General features: G+C 39.5%; 1 protein-coding gene across 1 annotated transcript in view; it reads left to right on the top strand.

The window, feature by feature from the left end:
* The window catches only part of crocc2 (ciliary rootlet coiled-coil, rootletin family member 2), a gene marked incomplete at both ends in the record, with an annotated part of 51,279 nt that overhangs the window by 20,055 nt on the left and 11,606 nt on the right, over window positions 1-19,618 (top strand). Inside the window, 19 exon segments of the mRNA XM_081380500.1 lie at window positions 792-959; window positions 1,161-1,244; window positions 1,410-1,516; window positions 3,873-4,017; window positions 4,545-4,651; window positions 5,109-5,315; window positions 6,922-7,018; window positions 7,179-7,268; window positions 7,488-7,628; window positions 9,225-9,424; window positions 11,436-11,618; window positions 12,154-12,298; window positions 13,137-13,283; window positions 15,243-15,473; window positions 16,392-16,585; window positions 16,945-17,072; window positions 17,422-17,591; window positions 19,043-19,222; window positions 19,400-19,534. Of these exon segments, the coding sequence (XP_081236626.1) occupies window positions 792-959; window positions 1,161-1,244; window positions 1,410-1,516; window positions 3,873-4,017; window positions 4,545-4,651; window positions 5,109-5,315; window positions 6,922-7,018; window positions 7,179-7,268; window positions 7,488-7,628; window positions 9,225-9,424; window positions 11,436-11,618; window positions 12,154-12,298; window positions 13,137-13,283; window positions 15,243-15,473; window positions 16,392-16,585; window positions 16,945-17,072; window positions 17,422-17,591; window positions 19,043-19,222; window positions 19,400-19,534 (2,859 nt within the window).

Below are 19,618 nucleotides of genomic sequence, written 5' to 3'. Positions count from 1 at the left end.
TGTAGGAGGATGGGAATCAAGGGAGAAACACATTGCCATTGTGACAGACAACCTTCTCCTTTCTATACACACGATCGCACTTCCCTGTGTTAATTTGCGCAAACCTACCTATAAGTAAATCAGAAATCAGCATACAACACACACATCACTGCAAAAATCTTTTTGTTCCCCTTTTTCCCCCCAGTAAAGCAAAAGGCATGTTGTCACTTATTACTGCACTGAATATCTTTCAGAATGTGTTTAAGTCAATTTTTGAATAGGCACGCAATTTAAATCTTGACAGGATAAAATAAACAGTTTATTGAACACACACTGACCTTTCGCAGGGCATGTTGTCACATTGAATACTGTCATTAAACTTTCCTGCAAAATGTAAAACAACTATGAAACTTAAAACAATTTATGAAAGAGCAAAAATGTAAAGGGTACAGTAAAATACAAAAATATGAAAACTGCTTTGGCTAACAAAATCATGTATGCCAGTGTGGATATATGAATTTTGTAATTTACCTCTGTGACAACTAGGTCTTGGATTAGGTTTATTTTTTCATACAATAATAGTTTTTCTTGTTTCAAGCTTAAATCTAAAATCATACATCTAAAGTTGCCTTTGCATAAAATAAGAGAAGGTAATATTTGACTGTTGGAAGAAAAAGATACTTAGTCTTTTCACTTGAATCCATTTTTCACTGTAAATGTCACTAAATCATACCAATACAAATTGTGAACAGCCATAAAGAGACTACAAGGTGATCATATAGTGAAATGTGTGTGTGGATATGTCTTTGCAGCTGGAGCAGATGCTGTTGCAGCAGTCAGGAGATTCAGACCAGCAGAGTGTGTATGGCGCAGAGCAGGGCTGGCTAAAAGAGGAAGGACGATCTTATAGGCTGAAGCTCCAGGCCTTTCAGGAGAGCCAACGCAGACAGGCTCAGCTGGTGCAGAAACTACAGGCCAAGGTTCACTGTTAGATGTGGTCTCATTCAACTTCAATTTTGTCAAAGATGGAAAGGATTATTTTAGGGGAAATTTTTTTTTCTGGGGAATGTACTTCTGGGATATTTATTTGATAGAGATACCATGATGATTTAATACAATTGAGAATGTGGTCCATCTTAAGTTGCAGAGTGAAAAGTGAAAATATGTGTCTATGTCTGCAGTTGCTCCAGTATAAGAAGCGATGTGGAAATCTAGAGCAGCAGGTGCTGGAGAAAACCTCCGAGTCAGAGAAGCTGAGGCTCTCGGTACGTTTCACTGGAGAACTTGACCGGGTTTACTTATAGAAGAACACTTTACTCCTTCAAATAAAAAATTTATTTGGACCTTTTTATTTCAAGAAATCTATCTGCTCTTTTGAGCTTTGTTATTGACAGGTGTTGCACTGTATTTTGGTCTGTCCATGTATTTAGCTCCAGTCGCACCTAGACTCCTCAGCACATCGTCTCCAGCGCTTTGATCAGGAACACAGTCTGGATGTCCAAAGTAAACTTGCACTGCTGGAGGGTGAGCAGAAACGGTGAGAACAAAAGTGATATGTGCCTCTGACAGTGAGAGGTGCAGAGAAACAAGTCGGCAGGCAGATCAAGGTAAAAGGAAGGGTAATGAGTGGGTCATCCAAAAAGTGTGGTAAGAATTTCTGTTTGGAACCAATGGAGAATTGTACATTTTGGGAAAATGAGAATGAAAAACCTCATAAAGAGTTTTTTTTTCTTTACAATTTTTTCCCTTTTGCCCTGTAAAAAAAAAAATCCAGCTTAAGATGGCAGTTATGTTTTGGCGAATGGTACCTGGTTTCCTGCTGATCTTTAGCTGGCGCAAGCTACTTATATTCCAAAAACCAGCCTGACCACCGAGCTAGTATACCCATCTTGTAGCTGATCCAAGATGGTCTGAAAGTTTGATGTCACACCAGCTGATGAATTAATGAACAGCTTGGTCTAGCTAATGACCAGATTGGAACAGATAATGACCAGCTTTCACCAGCTATTGAACTTCAGGAACTAGCTGATGACCAGCTTGGACAGCTGATGAAAAACTTGGACCAGCTAATGACCAGCTTAGACCAGGTAGTAACCAATTGGAACTAGCTTGGACCAGCTAATGTCCAGCTAAAGTTTGTTAGTTATGAGCTTGAACCAGCTAATGACTTATCTGGACCAACTTAAACCAGCAAATGAAAAACCATGTTCCACAATTGAAGTACAACCACTTAAAGGATTAGTTCACTTTAAAATGAAAATTAGCCCATGATTTACTCACCCTCACCTTCATATTTAACACGTTACAAAGTAAAATTCTAGCTTCCGGCCAAATGGCCATCTACTTGCCCCTAATGCGCAACTTAACTTGTGAGTCATGGCATAGCGTAAATATCAGCAGTACGTCGCATTACTCGCATCAGTTGCGCTTTATACTTAAGTGGAATCCATACGTTTGTTTGGCCGGAAGCTAGTTATTTTACTTTATAAAGTTTTAAATATTCATATTTTTCTTACACAAATTCATCGCTTTGCTTCAGAAGGCCTTTATTAATCCCCCGGAGCCGTGTGAAGTTCGTTTATGATGGAAGAATGCACGTTTTTGAGCTTCAATCTGTTGGTTGCAATCCATAAACTTGGAAGATGCAGCAATATAAAACTTGGAAGAGCCAGAATATTTTTTTAATATAACTCCGATTGCGTTCGTCTGAAAGAAGAAAGTCATATACACCTATGGCCTGAGGGTGAGTAAATCATGGGCTAATTTTCATTTGAAAGTGAACTACTTCTTTAAGCTTAATTCTCCAACAGGGTACTGATCTTTTACCATTCTTTTACTGAGAAACAAAACATGAGCAACATTTATCAGGAAGGCAATAGAGTTAATTAAAATAAAATATCCTAGTTGCCTACTTCAGTCCACACAAGCCCATGCTGGAAATGAATAGTAGGGGGTGTCAAAAACAAAAGTATCCAGTTTGTCAGACTTAATTATCGCAACCTTGTTCAGCATCTCAGCCAAATAGTTTTTACTGCACTTCATAAAAAGAGCTGGCCAACCTACTGTCCCAGACGCCAGCCTTTAAAAGAACAAGATTTACTGTGCCACTCACCCCTAATTGAAACAGTTATGGCAAACTCTTGGCCGTATGCTTGCCAAGCTCTCATCCATTTTTTAAACCTTAGTGCCTCTGTCAAAGAGCGCACTGCAAAGTGCAGTTCATCCGATCATCTGTGGCTCTGCAGTCTTGTAACACAATGTATTTAATTTTCTATGGCAGAAAAGTCAACTATGCCAAGGCTCATGAGAATTTCATTGCATGCCACAATTAACTGAGATTCAGCAGGGCAGAAATGTTGCATTGTGAATTAATGCTAAGCTGTCTGCCTTGGCATTAAGTTTTCTCAGAGGGGCACGAGCTGCAGAATTAGGCCAAAACACAGAATCATAAAGCAAATCTACTTATTGAAAATGATTAAACACATTCTCATAGCTTTTTTATTGTGTCTTTCTCTGTTCCTCACCCCTTTGATAATCGTTTCGTTCGCTGCCTCACACCACCCTGGCGTCAATCTTTGTATGTAACTGGGTGGATTCTGCCACGAATGATGTAAATAACCCTGTAAACTATTTGACAAGCAAATCTGGTGGCAATTAGGCTGGAGCTGACATGGACTTTATAAAACTGTCACGCACATTCCCCTCTAAGCGTGGCTGGCAACGCACAATGTGACGTGGGTCTTTATGAGCCTGTAAACATAGAAGCTGATAGAGGCCGTGCAATGGAGGGGGGTGAGATCATGTGTGAAGTTTAGAAAGAACATTTGGCTTGTGGCTTAACAGGTGGAGGTGCTGGGATACAGTGCTCTGAAGTTGATCCATATATTTCACAGGTGTTCTGGTTTGAGCCAGGTCAACGCACTGCTTCGGGAACAACTTGAACAAGCCAATGAAGCCAACCAGGCCCTGACAGAGAGCCTGCAGAAGGCACAAGAGGAGGCAGAGCAGAGGGACACACGACTCAGGAGGGAACTTGAGGTGAGAAGGAGGAGGAAAAAAGAGACAGAAGGAAGGAAGGAGAGATCTGTAGTGTATGTTTTTTTATCCAAATCCACAGTTTAAGGAAAATCTTTCCTTAATCCAACCCAATGAAACTCAACTCTGGAACTTGTGGAATTCCACCCTGGTGCCTGTTTTGTCAGTCTGGACACTGTCTTTGTTTTAAATCATTGTTGTGATTTTCTCAGCTGTTGTTTCCTGTGAAAACATTCCAGTCGTTTGGAAAAAAGAGCGAGAATTCATTGCTCGGTGCAAACATCTGGTCGTAAGAAGAAGCTCATGTAGTTTACAGCCACATACAGTCAAGAAAGGTTTACTGTACTGTTTGTGTATGAGTCTATGAGTGTCTGTGCCTAGAAGTCCAAATCTAGGTATGTGCTTGTACTGTATGTGTGGGTGCATTCATTATTTTTCACATGGAGACATCTTTAATCTCACACTCTTTGCCCCCCCCCCCCCCCCATTACCAAACCTGCCGACCATATGGCCGTGTTGCTCTCCCGCAGATGAATACCTCCCGAAACAGCCGTGAGCAAGCCCGTGTGCGATCTCTGTGGCGCCAGGCTGCCTTCCTAAGGAGCTCTTTCACTCAGCTGCGGGCCTTCACTGACAGGTGAGTGTAGCTTGTGGCCAGAACCTCTTTTCAATTCCACAACCATTTATCCCCACTTGGGATCAAAGCAGAGTGGGTCACCTGGGTCACCCCTCACCCATCCTGACTGCATCGTCAAGGGAAATGTGATGGTTTAGATTGCCCTTCAGATGAGCCTTGAGCCATCCATCAGAGCCAAGCTTGATGAGGGCTCGGCCTGTGTAAATGCTGTGATCATTGTTGAGTAATTTGCTGTAATGTGGATTACTCAACACATGGACAGCGGAGAAAATGTTCACGACCCTTACTCAGACACGACACCGTTCAAAGAGTTTATTCCCAGATCACAATATAGTTTCGGCCATCTGGCTCTCGTCAGTTTTGAACGAAACACATTTCCTTGGGAACGTAAGGAAATTGTTGTGTAAGGAAATTTCATTGCTCCTGCTGGTTGTAACAGTTGTTTTGTGCTTTACAGGAGTCTGTCGGACATGCGAGCCGAGTGTACGGTGGCTGGCCGTCGTCTTCATACAGCCTGTGTGAATCTGGAGGATAGCATCAGCCAGCCTTGTTCCCCCGCTAGCAGCGGAGTATCAGCACTAGAGAATCAACTAAGAGACAAGCTGAGAGAGGCTATGCAGCTGCAGGCCCGCTTTGATGCAGAGAAAGTAGAACTTAACTCCAGGTACAACATGTCTGTCTGTTTACGCACACGTCCCATTCATTTTTCACCAATGATATACAAGTGTCATCATGCTTGAGCAGCATGCTGTAATAAACATGTACGGTATTGGCAGCTGAGGCTAAATTATCGTATTCAAAGGATTTCGCAGTGTCATAAATTTCAGCACATATCCCAATGCTTTGAATTGAAGTATTGATGTCCTGAACTCACATCTCCTAGATGACTCATTGCGCATTGTCCTGAGTGCTGACACACAGGGAAGGTCAGCATGGATTGCCTCATCTATCCAACTATGTGGCATGCCAAAACCAGAGAGAAAAAGTCTCTCTTTATTTGCCGTTCAGTATCCACTATTTTTCTTCAATTACTTGTATAATGTGTCAGTGGTCTATGACACTTTCTTTTGAGAGCGGATCCATGGATCTGACAGTGCAGGAATGGGGTCTTCTGATGAATGGAATCATTGCTGCTTCTCTCTTCTACATCTTTTCATCAGTGACAGTTTTATAATGGAGAGAGCAGAGATCACTCTCCATTTTGATATATGAACTTTTAGCTGAGCTTTATTACAGAGAGAAGAAAGGGCCATAAACAAATGAGGATCAAATAAGTGCACTATAGAATGTTTGATCATTTTGCCTCAACCGAGTTAATGTTACACACATGCACATTTTTTTATATATATTGTGATAGTATGTGTGTTCATGTTCAGAACCTCATACTTAAAGTCGGTGCCTATTTCAACTTGCAGAGTACAACATTGAATAAGGGTGTGCTATTTTTCATAAAGGAATAGTGCACACATTTTTTTTTATTCTATCATAATTTACACACCCTCATGTCACTGCAAACCTAGTGTATATGACTTTCTCTCTCTCTTTCTCTCTTTCTATCTTTATTTTCAATTACAATGAATGTGAGCTGATGCTTTGAACCTTCAAAAGAAAACAAAAAACAAGAATTGAATTCTGAAGCTAAATAGACAAAACAGACAAACATTTAAGTTGTTATTCACTGATGATCTTCCCTTCCTGTGAGCTATAGCAACTGGATCTTTGGGAATCATATCAGTCTGATTTGTGAACTAATATCTCAGCCCTGTTTTGTGAACCAGATCAATGGATAAATTAAAACAGTTCAATATTGAATTGGACATTGCTACTTATCACATAAATGTGTCAAAGAGAGCTTCTATGGATGCCAAGATTTTTAGAGAATGATGGCCTAATTTCAGTCTGTTCCTCACAAATCTTTCACATGACTTCAGAAGACTTGGAACATTGCAGAAGACTTGGAACACTGCAAACAAGTCATATGATCCATCCATATCTAGCTGCTAAATATGTGTTAGCCATTCACAATGTCAGAGATGGGTAACTCTCTAGAGAGACCCGCTTTATTTATTCATTTATTAAGATGGATCGTATTTATCTATTTACTATGCTACACATGACATGATCTATACATATATGTTTTGTTTGTTTTATTATTTATATTTAATGCTTTAGGAACATTGTGATACACAGTCATGCTAATAAAGCTTTGATCCAATTTTATGATACTTTAATATTATGATATGGAAAGATTAACGTGCATATTTGTGCAGAATCCTGGAACTGGGTGAAATGGTGAAGCAACTCCGAGCACAGAACAGTGACAAGGAGAGCAATCTGGCAGCACTGCGGAGCAGCTTGGACAGGATGGTGAGCAGTGATACGGTAGAATAATGGTGTTGCTAGAATCATTAATTGGGAAGGATAGTCTTGATAAACTCTATCACTTCCTTAATTGTCTGGATGCAGTTGTCTTGTCTGGTGTGCTGTTCAAGAAACTTCACTTTGACCTGAATGCTTTTCTGCACAGGAAATAAATCGGTCCGAAGACAGAACCGAGAGGGATGCCTTGCGCAGCGAGATCAGCAGTCTGCAACAGATACTCCACAACATTAATCAGGTTTACTGAACGTGATTATGATATTTTGGGCCAGATGTACTTAACATGACAAGAGTTATAGATATTAGTGTAAATCAAGAGAAACATAATGCAGAGGGGCTGCTTGAAAAGGGTAATGGATTTTGAAATCAAATCAAATCTTGCGGTAACTACATTCATTAATGATAAAACATTGTGATATTTCAAAAATATTTATTCATCTCTTGTTTTCTCTGTTAGGTGGTTTGTGGAGAGGGTTCCTCAGAGTCATCAAGAGAGGAGCACCACTCTGTTTCAGCAGGATCTATTTCCTCTTCTCAACGAGACAGCATTCTGATAGCAGTGCAGAGAGCCCTCTTACAGCGCCAGGCACAAAATCAGGTTTTCAAACCTCCTGTACACCATCCTTAAATGACACCGGTGTCAACACCCCTAAATCATGGATAAAGGGGGAACTATATATATATATACACTCACCTAAAGGATTATTAGGAACACCTGTTCAATTTCTCATTAATACAATTATCTAATCAACCAATCACATGGCAGTTGCTTCAATGTATTTAGGGGTGTGGTCCTGGTCAAGACAATTTCCTGAACTCCAAACTGAATGTCAGAATGGAAAAGAAAGGTGATTTAAGCAATTTTGAGCGTGGCATGGTTGTTGGTGCCAGACGGGCCGGTCTGAGTATTTCACAATCTGCTCAGTTACTGGGATTTTCACGCACAACCATTTCTAGGGTTTACAAAGAATGGTGTGAAAAGGGAAAAACATCCAGTATGTGGCAGTCCTGTGGGCGAAAATGCCTTGTTGATGCTAGAGGTCAGAGGAGAATGGGCCGACTGATTCAAGCTGATAGAAGAGCAACTTTGACTGAAATAACCACTCATTACAACCGAGGTATGCAGCAAAGCATTTGTGAAGCCACAACACGCACAACCATGAGGCGGATGGGCTACAACAGCAGAAGACCCCACCGGGTACCACTCATCTCCACTACAAATAGGAAAAAGAGGCTACAATTTGCACGAGCTCACCAAAATTGGACAGTTGAAGACTGGAAAAATGTTGCCTGGTCTGATGAGTCTCGATTTCTGTTGAGACATTCAGATTGTAGAGTCAGAATTTGGCGTAAACAGAATGAGAACATGGATCCATCATGCCTTGTTACCACTGTGCAGGCTGGTGGTGGTGGTGTAATGGTGTGGGGGATGTTTTCTTGGCACACTTTAGGCCCCTTAGTGCCAATTGGGCATCGTTTAAATGCCACGGCCTACCTGAGCATTGTTTCTGACCATGTCCATCCCTTTATGACCACCATGTACACATCCTCTGATGGCTACTTCCAGCAGGATAATGCACCATGTCACAAAGCTCGAATCATTTCAAATTGGTTTCTTGAACATGACAATGAGTTCACTGTACTAAAATGGCCCCCACAGTCACCAGATCTCAACCCAATAGAGCATCTTTGGGATGTGGTGGAACGGGAGCTTAATGCCCTGGATGTGCATCCCACAAATCTCCATCAACTGCAAGATGCTATCCTATCAAAATGGGCCAACATTTCTAAAGAATGCTTTCAGCACCTTGTTGAATCTATGCCACGTAGAATTAAGGCAGTTCTGAAGGCGAAAGGGGGTCAAACACAGTATTAGTATGGTGTTCCAATCCTTTAGGTGAGTGTATATATATCTTCTTTTTTTTTTTTTTTAAGCAAACCAACTAGCCCAATATAGCAACATTGGCTCAACCAATGGTTTGGTTTTGTGGCAGGACTGTTTGTTTTCTGGAAACATATTTTCTGTTTAGTGCCGCTAGTGGTACAGAAATAACACACTTTAAATATGAAAACTAAATATGGTTTCATAACATCATTAGGTCGCTAATTGTTTCTCTCTAATAGTTTACTCTGCTATCACAAAGAGTATGTAATTTCAGTACACAACTAAATGACAATATCTATCCACCCAAAGGAACTGCAGGCACGTCTGGAAGCTTCCCAAGAGCAGGTTGCCACCTTGCGAGATCAGCTACATGTGGGGGAAGATGAAACCAGAAGCCTGGAACAAAGAATACGAGAACTGCAGCAAGAGAACCAACTATTGGAGAGAGCTGAGGAGGACAGCACAAGAGATGCCCAGAGATACCGCACCTCACTGGGCATAGTAAACAGGTAGAGTCTGCTACTGATTGAATTATGCACTTTAATAAAGGATGCCATTGTTCAATCCCAAAGTAACCTGCACAAAAGAGTTTCTAACTGAACATTGTACCCTCTACTTTTACATCAGTATTTTTCTATAGAGCGGTTTAGTCATGACATCATTTTGTAGGGCCAATTCAGAAAGCTTATTAATAGATGTCTGTGTGTATTAGACATGAATTTACATTTGATATATCAAATGTAAAATCATGTCCCAGTTACACTTAATATTGTCACATTTTCATGGTTAAATAAACATTACATTAAAAAAGAGAAACCAAATATTAAAAAAATCTATTTTATATTCATTAACTATACTATGCAATTAATGTTTTTTATTTATTAAAACCTTGTATAAATCTCATCAAGTTTTACATTTATTCCAGAATAATAACTAAACACAATAACAATTTAAACAATATATTTTATTTGTGAACTGATGTTCAGCTGTTTTTTTTTAATAGTCAACTTATTGTCATCAGTCATCAAGCTTGGTAAACACTGATCACACTGCACAAAGATGTGCCTTTAATTTCACCAAGCTGATTGCTCACTAAAAAAAACCCCACAGTCATCATGTTTTTTTGGCCATTTCAAGTGTGCTTTTGATGTGACAGAAAACAGTGATATCTAAGTGGCTGAGTTTTTTACTTATTAATTAGTCTTCCCATTAACGCCATCATTTTGTTCATTCAGACCGATTTGCGAAAGCGCAAGGATACAAGAGGCGGGATTTATCGCGCAAACCAATCATATCCAATCATATCCAATCACATCCAATCATATCCAATCATATCCAACCATAACCAGTCATATCCAATCCATAGCTTGATTGAGGGATTGCCTCCTCTCATGTGAATTTCCCCCATTCATTCTTATTTACCTCCCATCAAACCCACCGCACACTTTAGGGCCTGTTAAAACTCAATGGGCTCAGGGGAGGCAAGAGAGACGTGGACTCCTGTTGTAACTTTACCTGCTAGTCTTAAGTGTTCCTTTGGAAAAACGAGTGACTTGTACAATTTTTAATGTCACATTTTATAATATTTGCGTTGTTTTATTTTTGTAATATGGATTATTTTCTCCAATTTTTTAAGGAGGCACTGCCTCCCTTGCCTCCTTGGAGGAAATGGTTCTGCAACAGAGGTTCATGATTTATGATTCTCATTCATCAAGCATTCAAACTCACATCTTTTTAGTAGTTGTAGTACAAATTTAGTGGAACCCAAATTTAGTCTAAATTTAGAGGCTCAAACTAATGCATATAGCCCAAAGGCTTTAAATTTGGTAGGGACAATAGGGACATGTCTCTACCAATATCAAACAACTACTGCATTTTCCCTAACAATAATTACAATATATTCATATATAGCCACTGGTGTCCATCAGTATCTTATGGGTTTTATTGTTTTATTTAACTTTTAACCAGGAAAAGTCTCATTGAGATAAATCCTTTTTTTGTTTTTTAAAAGAATCCCTTTTAAAAGAGCGTCCTGGCTCAAATTTAGTTCTCTACTCTCAACTCTCCTAAACAAGTTTTGAGTATATAAGGATAATGGACTTAGCTGCACCTTAAATGGGTCATACCTTTGACATTACCTGAGAAGTTAAACTAATATATTAGAACCCCCCCCCCGCTCATTAAATAACATGCATTTATTGCATGGATGGAGCAAGAACATAACTTAAGTATTTAAAATGCACTTGCACAGTTCAGTTAAATTATAAAGTTTACCCTCTGTTAAACTGAATGTACTGTATAAAGCAGAACTGTTTTCTAAAATATCTAAACAATTAACAACATGGATGTGATGTACAGCGTCATTATGACGGTTAAGCCAATGTAGACTAAAAACCTGAATAATGATTTTTTCAGTTGCTGAAAACTGTTTTTATGTCCCCTCCAATGTCAAAATCAAACCTACATCCTTGAACCGCTACATACCCCACCACAACTGTCCCTTTCTTTCTCCCTTCCTAGTGAAAAAGGAGAGTTTGAGAGGCAGTTCTTAGCCCTGAAGCAGCAGCTGGAATGCGCACAATCAGAACAGGAAGGTTTGCGAAGCTCCTCTCTGGATGTTCAGAGGCAGAGAGACCTCCTCAGGCAGCAGAGGGAGGACCTGGAGAGGCAGCTGGCTCGAGAGCGCACTGAATCTGAGAGGGGGTACGGCATTGCGAAACCTTAAACCCCTTGACTTCCTTCTTGGCCCTTGTTTATTTCCCTGTCCTATTGTTTACAGTCAGTATCACTAGCACATGTTGTCCTTAAAGTAGCCTTGAATCAAGACAGAATAGTATTTTTTTTTTTAAATCCATTAAACATGAAGATGCATAATTCATTTATTTTACTGGTTAGGTCAATGGTAACAACCTGTTATTATGTACTGTATATGGATAAGAATGGTTTTGGATGTGATATTTAACCTCAAGTCTTTTTTTTTTACTGCTCAGATGAGGAAACGTCTTTGAGGAGTGTGTTTATTGAAGGATATCTGCTTGTATATGTTTGTGTACACGAGTATGTGCATATACCTATGCGTTTACATTAATACTATGTTTTGTTTGTGTGTACAGTTTGTCCTGAGGCTGATTTGGTTGTTCTGCAATAGTGTGCTTAGGTTTCCATTTGTTTTTGTGCTGTCTTGCCTGTATCTACAGATCGAAATGTCTTGACAATTTGTGTGAATTGTTTTGTACAGACGACACACTCTGGAGCAGTTGGAGATGAGACACTCAGATGTGCGTAAAGAGCTGGTCACACTAAAGGAAGCTCTGAGTCAGATGACATTACAGAAAGAGGTTCTAGAGGACGAAAAGAGCAGTCTCGCACAGGCTCTCTCTAGGGTACTGCTTTACACATTCACACAAAATGCACATTCACTAACCTGCCCACTTCTTCACTCATCCATTTACTCCCACTCATTCGTTCCATCACACTCACTCACCTGCTCACTTATTAATTCACTCACTCCATCACTTTTTCATACACTCACACATTTAAATTTTTCCAACAGTCACTCACTAACATATTCTCTCTCAAAACGCTCATTCACTCCATTTTTTCACTGTCACTCCATAACACATTCTCTTCAACCACTCATTCATTAACTCCCTTCCTCACTTTTTTATTCACATACTGTATTTACATCATTAATTCATTTTTTCATTCACATATTCACTCATTCATTCATCTTAACAACACCTGATCTAAGTCTGTATAAAACTGTTCTCACCTCCATGTTCCTACAGTGAATTACATCCAGTCATAAAACTGTTTACCCAGTTTTGCATTATTTATCCATTAAGTAAATACAGAGTTTTTTCCCTGTCAAATGTCCAACTCAGTTGTTGAATTACTGGAAACTCAGTTTACTTTGACCTTGGGTGAGTTATGTAGCTCTGCTTATTTGTAGTGGTTTATATTTACCATGTAAAACTTCCTTTGTAAGATTTTTCATCACTTGCTCTGTCTAGCTTACAGTTTTTCCACACTTCCTCAGTTTTGCCACAGGTCATTCTGGGGACAAAATTTAATGGTTGAACTCCAGTACTATTAAACAGCTCTGAAAACATATTTTACCCTGACCGCTGATTACAAAATAAATGCCGGTTACGTGAACTTGGTAGCTAATGATTGTATGTAGCCAAACTTCCCACTGATGTTTGTACTGCCTCCCTATAGGCCGAGGCCCAGAATTCTGAGCAGGAACTGGCGCTCACTAAACTACGAAGTGAAGATGCAGCGCTACAGGACTCCCTGGCCAAGATGGGAGCACTGAGTGAGGGATTGGCTAAAGATAAAGTCGAATTGAACCGTCTTCTCCTACAGGTCAGCGTCATGGAACTGGATAGTGTGCATAGTGTTACTCATTATGTTTGTTTGTTTTTTTACGGCCAACTATAGCCAATTAAGTATTCTATCTTGAATAATTCTTTTTTTTTATAGTTAACTCATTCAGTTCCTTTTCAAGGAAAGAAAATACGATTTGTGCAATTTGTGGGGATGACAGTCATAGTGGAATATATGTGTGCATATAAAACACGGTGGACACATTTTCCTTCCAGCATGTCACGCAATTTGAAATAAATGCTTTTATTATTCTCATGTGTAAGTTGCTTTGGTAAAAGCATCTGCTAAATGAATACATTTAAATGCAACATAAAAGTATTTAAAAAATAATAAACAGATTCTGTATTTTCTAACTGAATTAAATCGCACATGGCCAAAATCTACACAGGGAAAGTCTAGCCACTTTTCCACCGTCGGGTCGAACGGTTCTAAAAACAGTAATGAACGGTTCCAGTTATATTTCCACTTGAGCCTGTTTCAGCACAGCTCAAATACAAACTGTTCTCGGCCCCCAATTTTCAGCATGGGTGACTAACGGTTCTTAACACGTTCTGAACCGTGATGATAGAATGCGTGTAGTGACATCGCAAACTCAGTATTGGTCACTTGTCATCCACACTGTAGAAAATGAAACTATCCGTACCGGCTTGGCCGGATCAGCATGGGATGGAACTGTTACGCAAAGAGAACGGTTGTGATATTTAATTGAAGTAATTTTTGCTTATTAGTGTGGTTGAATTGGATCATCGAAAGGTCGGCAGCAAAGACACTGGTTAATAAAGTGAGATATATACATAAAGTATATTTGTGTTATTTAACATATTTAATTATTGCAGTTTTGCATAATATTCTGAGTTTGCATTTCACTGTTTTTATTCATTTTGAGGAATGCTGAATCTGTTTTTCTGCCAGTAAGATGAGTAAATGCCTGCTCACATTTAGTCTAGAATGGCAATAAACATCATGTTTAGTTTACACACGACAGCGCACACAACGCCTCTGCACTTACTTCCGATTTCTCTCAACTTAGGGACAAAAGATGTGTCAGTAAATAAATGGGAAAACAAAGTAACTTGTGTTACTTATTTGAAAAAGTAACTCAAATATTTTCTTGTGAATTTAAAAGTAATGTGTTACTTTACTAGTCACTTCAAAAAGTAATCTGATTACGTAACTCGCATTACTTGTAATGTGTTACCCCCAACACTGCCAACACAGCTATTTCAGGCATCCAAGACCAAGTAATCTGTTTGAGTGGGGAAATCCTGAAATCCCCAAAACTGCTTGCCATATTCACATTTAAATTACATATTTCAAATCAGCAGCAAAGTGTGACATAAACTGTCCTATAAATGACTCTACCAATTGGTGATTGGCTATTTTATTTAGAAGGCAGGACTTTTACCACCATATTCATGTTGCACATTCTCACATTCAAAGTAATGTGGGTGAACTGTCTTGGTATAGCTAGTCTTTGACACAACCCAACGCAAATGATTTAATAATATAATAATTTTCCCATAAGATGGACTTAAACTTTCGAGTTTTTTGACGTGTTTGAGGGTTGTTGTTTTTTTTTGGATGAGATATTTCTATGGTTGAATGTTATATGTTTTCATAAACAGTTTATTCAAAGTAATAACAAATGAATAGCCTTAAATATATTCCATTAACTTTATCAGTTAACTTGTTTGTTTTGATAGCCCTCATTTTTTTCCGATTTATATTTTACATTGGAATGAAAGCTTAATTTGTTTATGGCGTACATTTTGAAACAACTTTTCCTGTGAAGCTGTTTGACAAAGGAAGAGCCTGGTATGGACACTAACATAACAGAATCCACATCACAACATATGATGGCGACCTGCAAGGATGGTCTTTTCATATTTATCATCATATTTATCATAAAGATATTGTTTTTGATCTGTCTGCTTCCAGGCCGAGGCCGAAAAGTCAGAGCTTGGCGAACGCAGGCGGGAGGCAGAGCAAGAGCGAGCGGCAGTCAGAGAGGAGCTAGCGCGACTTCAGCAGGAGCTATTAGACCTGACAGCAGAGAAGCGTGGTCTGGAGGCCTCAAACATTCACCTCCAAGAGGCCCGAGTGACCCTAGATGCAGAGTACAACATCCTGCAGAGGGAGAAAAACTCAGCCCTGGAGCAACAAGCCCAGGTCAGCCGCTCTCATCCTCACAAAACGAGTGGGCGTGTGCCTCATTACCCAGCATGATTCACAGCTCTCAGCTGTGCTCTGATGGGTCTTGTTGTCACATTAAAAAGGCAAGGGAAGATATTGGACCCATCTGCCATGGTACTCAACACCTTCCTCTAAGAGTTCCAAATATGAATCTTGGCCCAAGTGTGTGTTTTATGAGTGGCAAAGGAATTGAATGGGGGAGGCGAAGGGGATCTTGAGTACAAATGAAGGACAGGAAGCCTAGAGAGATAGATATTACAGACGGGCAACATCACAGTGAGAGAGAATGAGTGAGAAAAGCCGTAAATCATAAGCTTGATCTGTCTGCTAGCAGCTTTGCGACAGACAGTGTGGAATTCTCTTTTGTCTACACCTACAGTCATGTTTTACAGAGGTGTCACTATGTTAAAACTGTAGTGTTTTTAAGTTGTCATAAATCACTGGATCTTAATGCCATCTCCATTGTTTACAGTCTTGAAGATATTGTAAGTTATTAGTACAGTACATTATTTGCAACATTTCCCTGTTTAACTTGCTGCTTTTTCAGTTGACCTGCTTGGCAGTAAAGTGAACTAAAATTTCCTTTGGTTTGCTAGCAAAATGGTTTAGTGCAGGCTCAGTGGGGAAAGTTTTAACATATCAGGAAAATATTTGGACAGCATGCTGTTCCTAAATGGTCAGTTACTGGCAAAATCCAGGATCTGACGTGATTGACAATCCACCAAATTATTAGTTATTGTCTGAGTGATTCATAATCATGACGTTGATTTACTATCAGCCAACAGTGGATTTCCTGTCCATTTCTTCTGAATGGAAATGTTCTTTCTTGTCACAAACAAAAAGGTATATGTGAACGTTCATATATAAATGCTTCCATGTACATGTTTTGTGTAGGTCAGTAAGCAGAAGCAAGCCATGCAGAAACAATTAAGCGCATGTCGTAGAGAAATGGAGCTGAGCGCTGCCTCGCTGCAGAAGACTTGCAAAGAGAGAGATGAACTGGCAAGAGACAAAGCCAATCTCACAGTGCAACTCACCTCAGAGCAACGTAAATCCAAGGCCCTGGCCCAAGACCTGGCCGCTCTGCGGTGAGTCAATGTGTGTTAGTGTTTTAGTGCAAGTAGGATTTGGTGTATTAATGTGTTTATATGGGCTAAGTGTTTGTATTTATGTTGGAGTTTGAGGTTGGCAGGGAAAGTAATTATCAATTGGGCCTTTTCAATCATGTAGCTCTTCCTAGTTTCACTAAGTCTCTTCTGTGAGAGTATCACCGTGAGTTTAAGCCTGTGTGTTTCTGTGTAAATCATCTGCAGAACATCTCATCTGTCTTGAAGGATGTTAGCTAAAGAAACAACCTTTTAAAGATGTTCATTAACTACAATAAACACAACCCATTATTATTATTTTGTATTTTTTCACCATCTCTTTTGCTTTTTCCATTACTAAGGGTTGACAGAGAGTCTCTAGAGTCAGGCCTGTTGGACAGGCAGGAACTGGCCTCATCGCTAAAGGCCGACCGGGCTAGGCTAGAGGAAGAGAACGCTAGTCTACAGCAGGCTAACGAGACTTTGACGCGTGAGTCTCTCCAGGGAGCCTCTATCCCTCTCTCATTGACTTGGCTGAGCCTACTGGCCATTGGGCCCCAGCTATAGTCCACAAGGGGCCCATATATTTAGCCCAGAACTGGAGAACAGCTGAGGGGTCAGCCGAGATTCTCTCTAGAGCTTAACAAAGTCCCCTCACAGATAGCATCCAAACTGTACTATTTATGTGTTGGTGCTGTCACCATATATCGTGTAATGATGATTCCAAAGAGCATTATATTTTCATGTATCCAGCATGTGAACTCAGTGTGTTCCTAATGTATGTTTTCATTACAAAGCATGTTTCTCCTCTGAGTATACTTGTTCTTCTCTTTGCACAGGTGAGCTGTCTAGTATTCACGGTGAACTAGAGCAGCAAATGTCCCGGGCTTTGCAGGAGAAACAGGCTTTAGAGTTAAAGCTTGCCCTGGCCGAGAGAAACGCACAACAAACCCTCATAACAACACAACAAAGCCATCAGGAACAACTGCATACTGAGCGAAATCGCAAGGTATGTGTATTTGTGAGGGGTGTGAATCTTTGGTTTGACAGCGTATCAGTACAATTTATAATTGAGTTGATTTAGTTCAGTTTTTTCGTACAAATGATTCATGTTTTAAGTCATATTTGTAGATTACTGCATATTAATCTAGAGTTTCTATGCATTAAGCAAAAAAAAAAAAAAAACATGTCTATGCAACTGTCACAGCAGAATATTACCCAACAGTCTATGTGGCATTATCTACCTTATTTTTTTCAATGCATAAGTAAGCTATTTTCTGTGAATGTGCGGGACTTCCAATTCATTATCCACTATTACTGCTGTATGTTAATACCTAAAAGAATAATAAAGTATTGTAAACGGTAAAACAATTTGCGCTACAAACCAGTGTGTTTACAATAATAAATTAAAGTAATATGATAACCATAACATTTGTTCTTGGTTCTTGCTTTGTTGACATTAGTAAACTACATTAATTAACATGAACTAACAATGAAAAATAAATACATTTTATTAATTTATTAATCTTAGTTAATTTCAACATTTACTAATACGTTATTAAAATCAAAAGTTAACATTATTAAATGGACCCATGAGCTAACGAGCTAACAATGAACAGTTGTATTTTCATTAACTAACATTAACAAAGATTTAGAAATACTGTAACAAATATATTGCTCATTGTTAATGTTAGTACATGCACTTACTAATGTTAACTAATAGGACCTTATTGAAAAATGTTACCATGATAACAAATAACGGTTTGTACAGTAACATCAAGCAGCTTAACGGACTGTTTTTGTAAAGCTAAAATAACTGGAAGCAGCTGACACCGGAAGCCTCGCACATTCAAGTTAAAAATGGCTGCACCCGCACTTATGTTAAAAAGTAAGGACTCAGAGGAGGACAGCAAGGGCTTAGGATGGCATTTTGGACAGGGTTATGGAGTGAACTGCTGTACCCAGCAAGCAATACAGCTCAGTATGCATAGTGTTAGTGTGTTTATTTTAGACATGTAAAGTGAGAACTGCTGTGTATACAGGACGACGATGCAAAAATGATTTAGTTTTGTCCTTTTTCCATTACAAATATCAAAAATTCTTAAATCAAGATACATTTACTTCAGAAGAAAAATGACTTGATCCTTAAAACAAGAAAAAAATATCTGAGAATGAAAAACAATTTTGTTTTCCCTTTAAATTAAGTTGATTTTTCTGACCACACTGAACTCATTTTGCAAGTCATTTTGCATCTCAAGTAAATGCATCTTGATTTAAGAATGTTTAGATATTTGTAATGGAAAACGCTACAAAAATACTGAGAAAGTGTATCAGTCCATTAGAGAAATTCTGGCAAGAGGAAGCGATTGAAATGCAATAACCCTAAACTGTAAAACTCTCCTGTGGATCAAGAGAGTATTTGGATGCTTATTACACATGCACCTGTCTTGTGTATCTCAGGAGCGCATGCGTGCGGACTTGTGTGCACAGAGGGAGCAGGCAGAGTCGCAGCTGCGGGCTAAGTGCGAGGAGCTGCGCATGCAGAGTCGTGGAGTGCTGCAACAGCTGCAGGAAGAACTGGCCAAACTGCAGCAACACTGTACAGAGTCCCTGCTGCAGGCCGAGAGCCATAAACAGCAGGTGTGTGTGTATCTGTCTCAGTCGAAACCTTTTGACAACTTCCTTTAAATCTGATCAAAAGGCGTGTCTGTAGCCCCAAATAGCCTTAAACCTATCTGCAGCCAGAACATGGGGTAGATGGCATCATTGTAATTTTGTTCCACTGCATTAACTGAGTTGACTGTGCTTGATTGGTAGGTTCTGTCTGAGAAGGAGGCAGAGAAGGCTGCTCTTACTGAGCGCATAATCATCCTCGAGCGCGACATAGAGACAGCTGCCCTTGAAAAGGACCGTATGCGTAGAGACTTCCTGAGCAAACAGGAGCAGGACAAGGTATAATAAATCCAAATATGTCTGGGATCATGTTTTGCCCTTATTAGATTAGTGCTGTAAGTTAACACATCAATGAATGAGGTT

The sequence above is a fragment of the Scardinius erythrophthalmus genome (genome assembly GCF_964197995.2).
Source record: "Scardinius erythrophthalmus genome assembly, chromosome: 12".
NCBI lineage: Eukaryota > Metazoa > Chordata > Actinopteri > Cypriniformes > Leuciscidae > Scardinius > Scardinius erythrophthalmus.
Note: the sequence above shows the minus strand (reverse complement) of the source record. Positions and strands in the feature narration are given on the sequence as shown.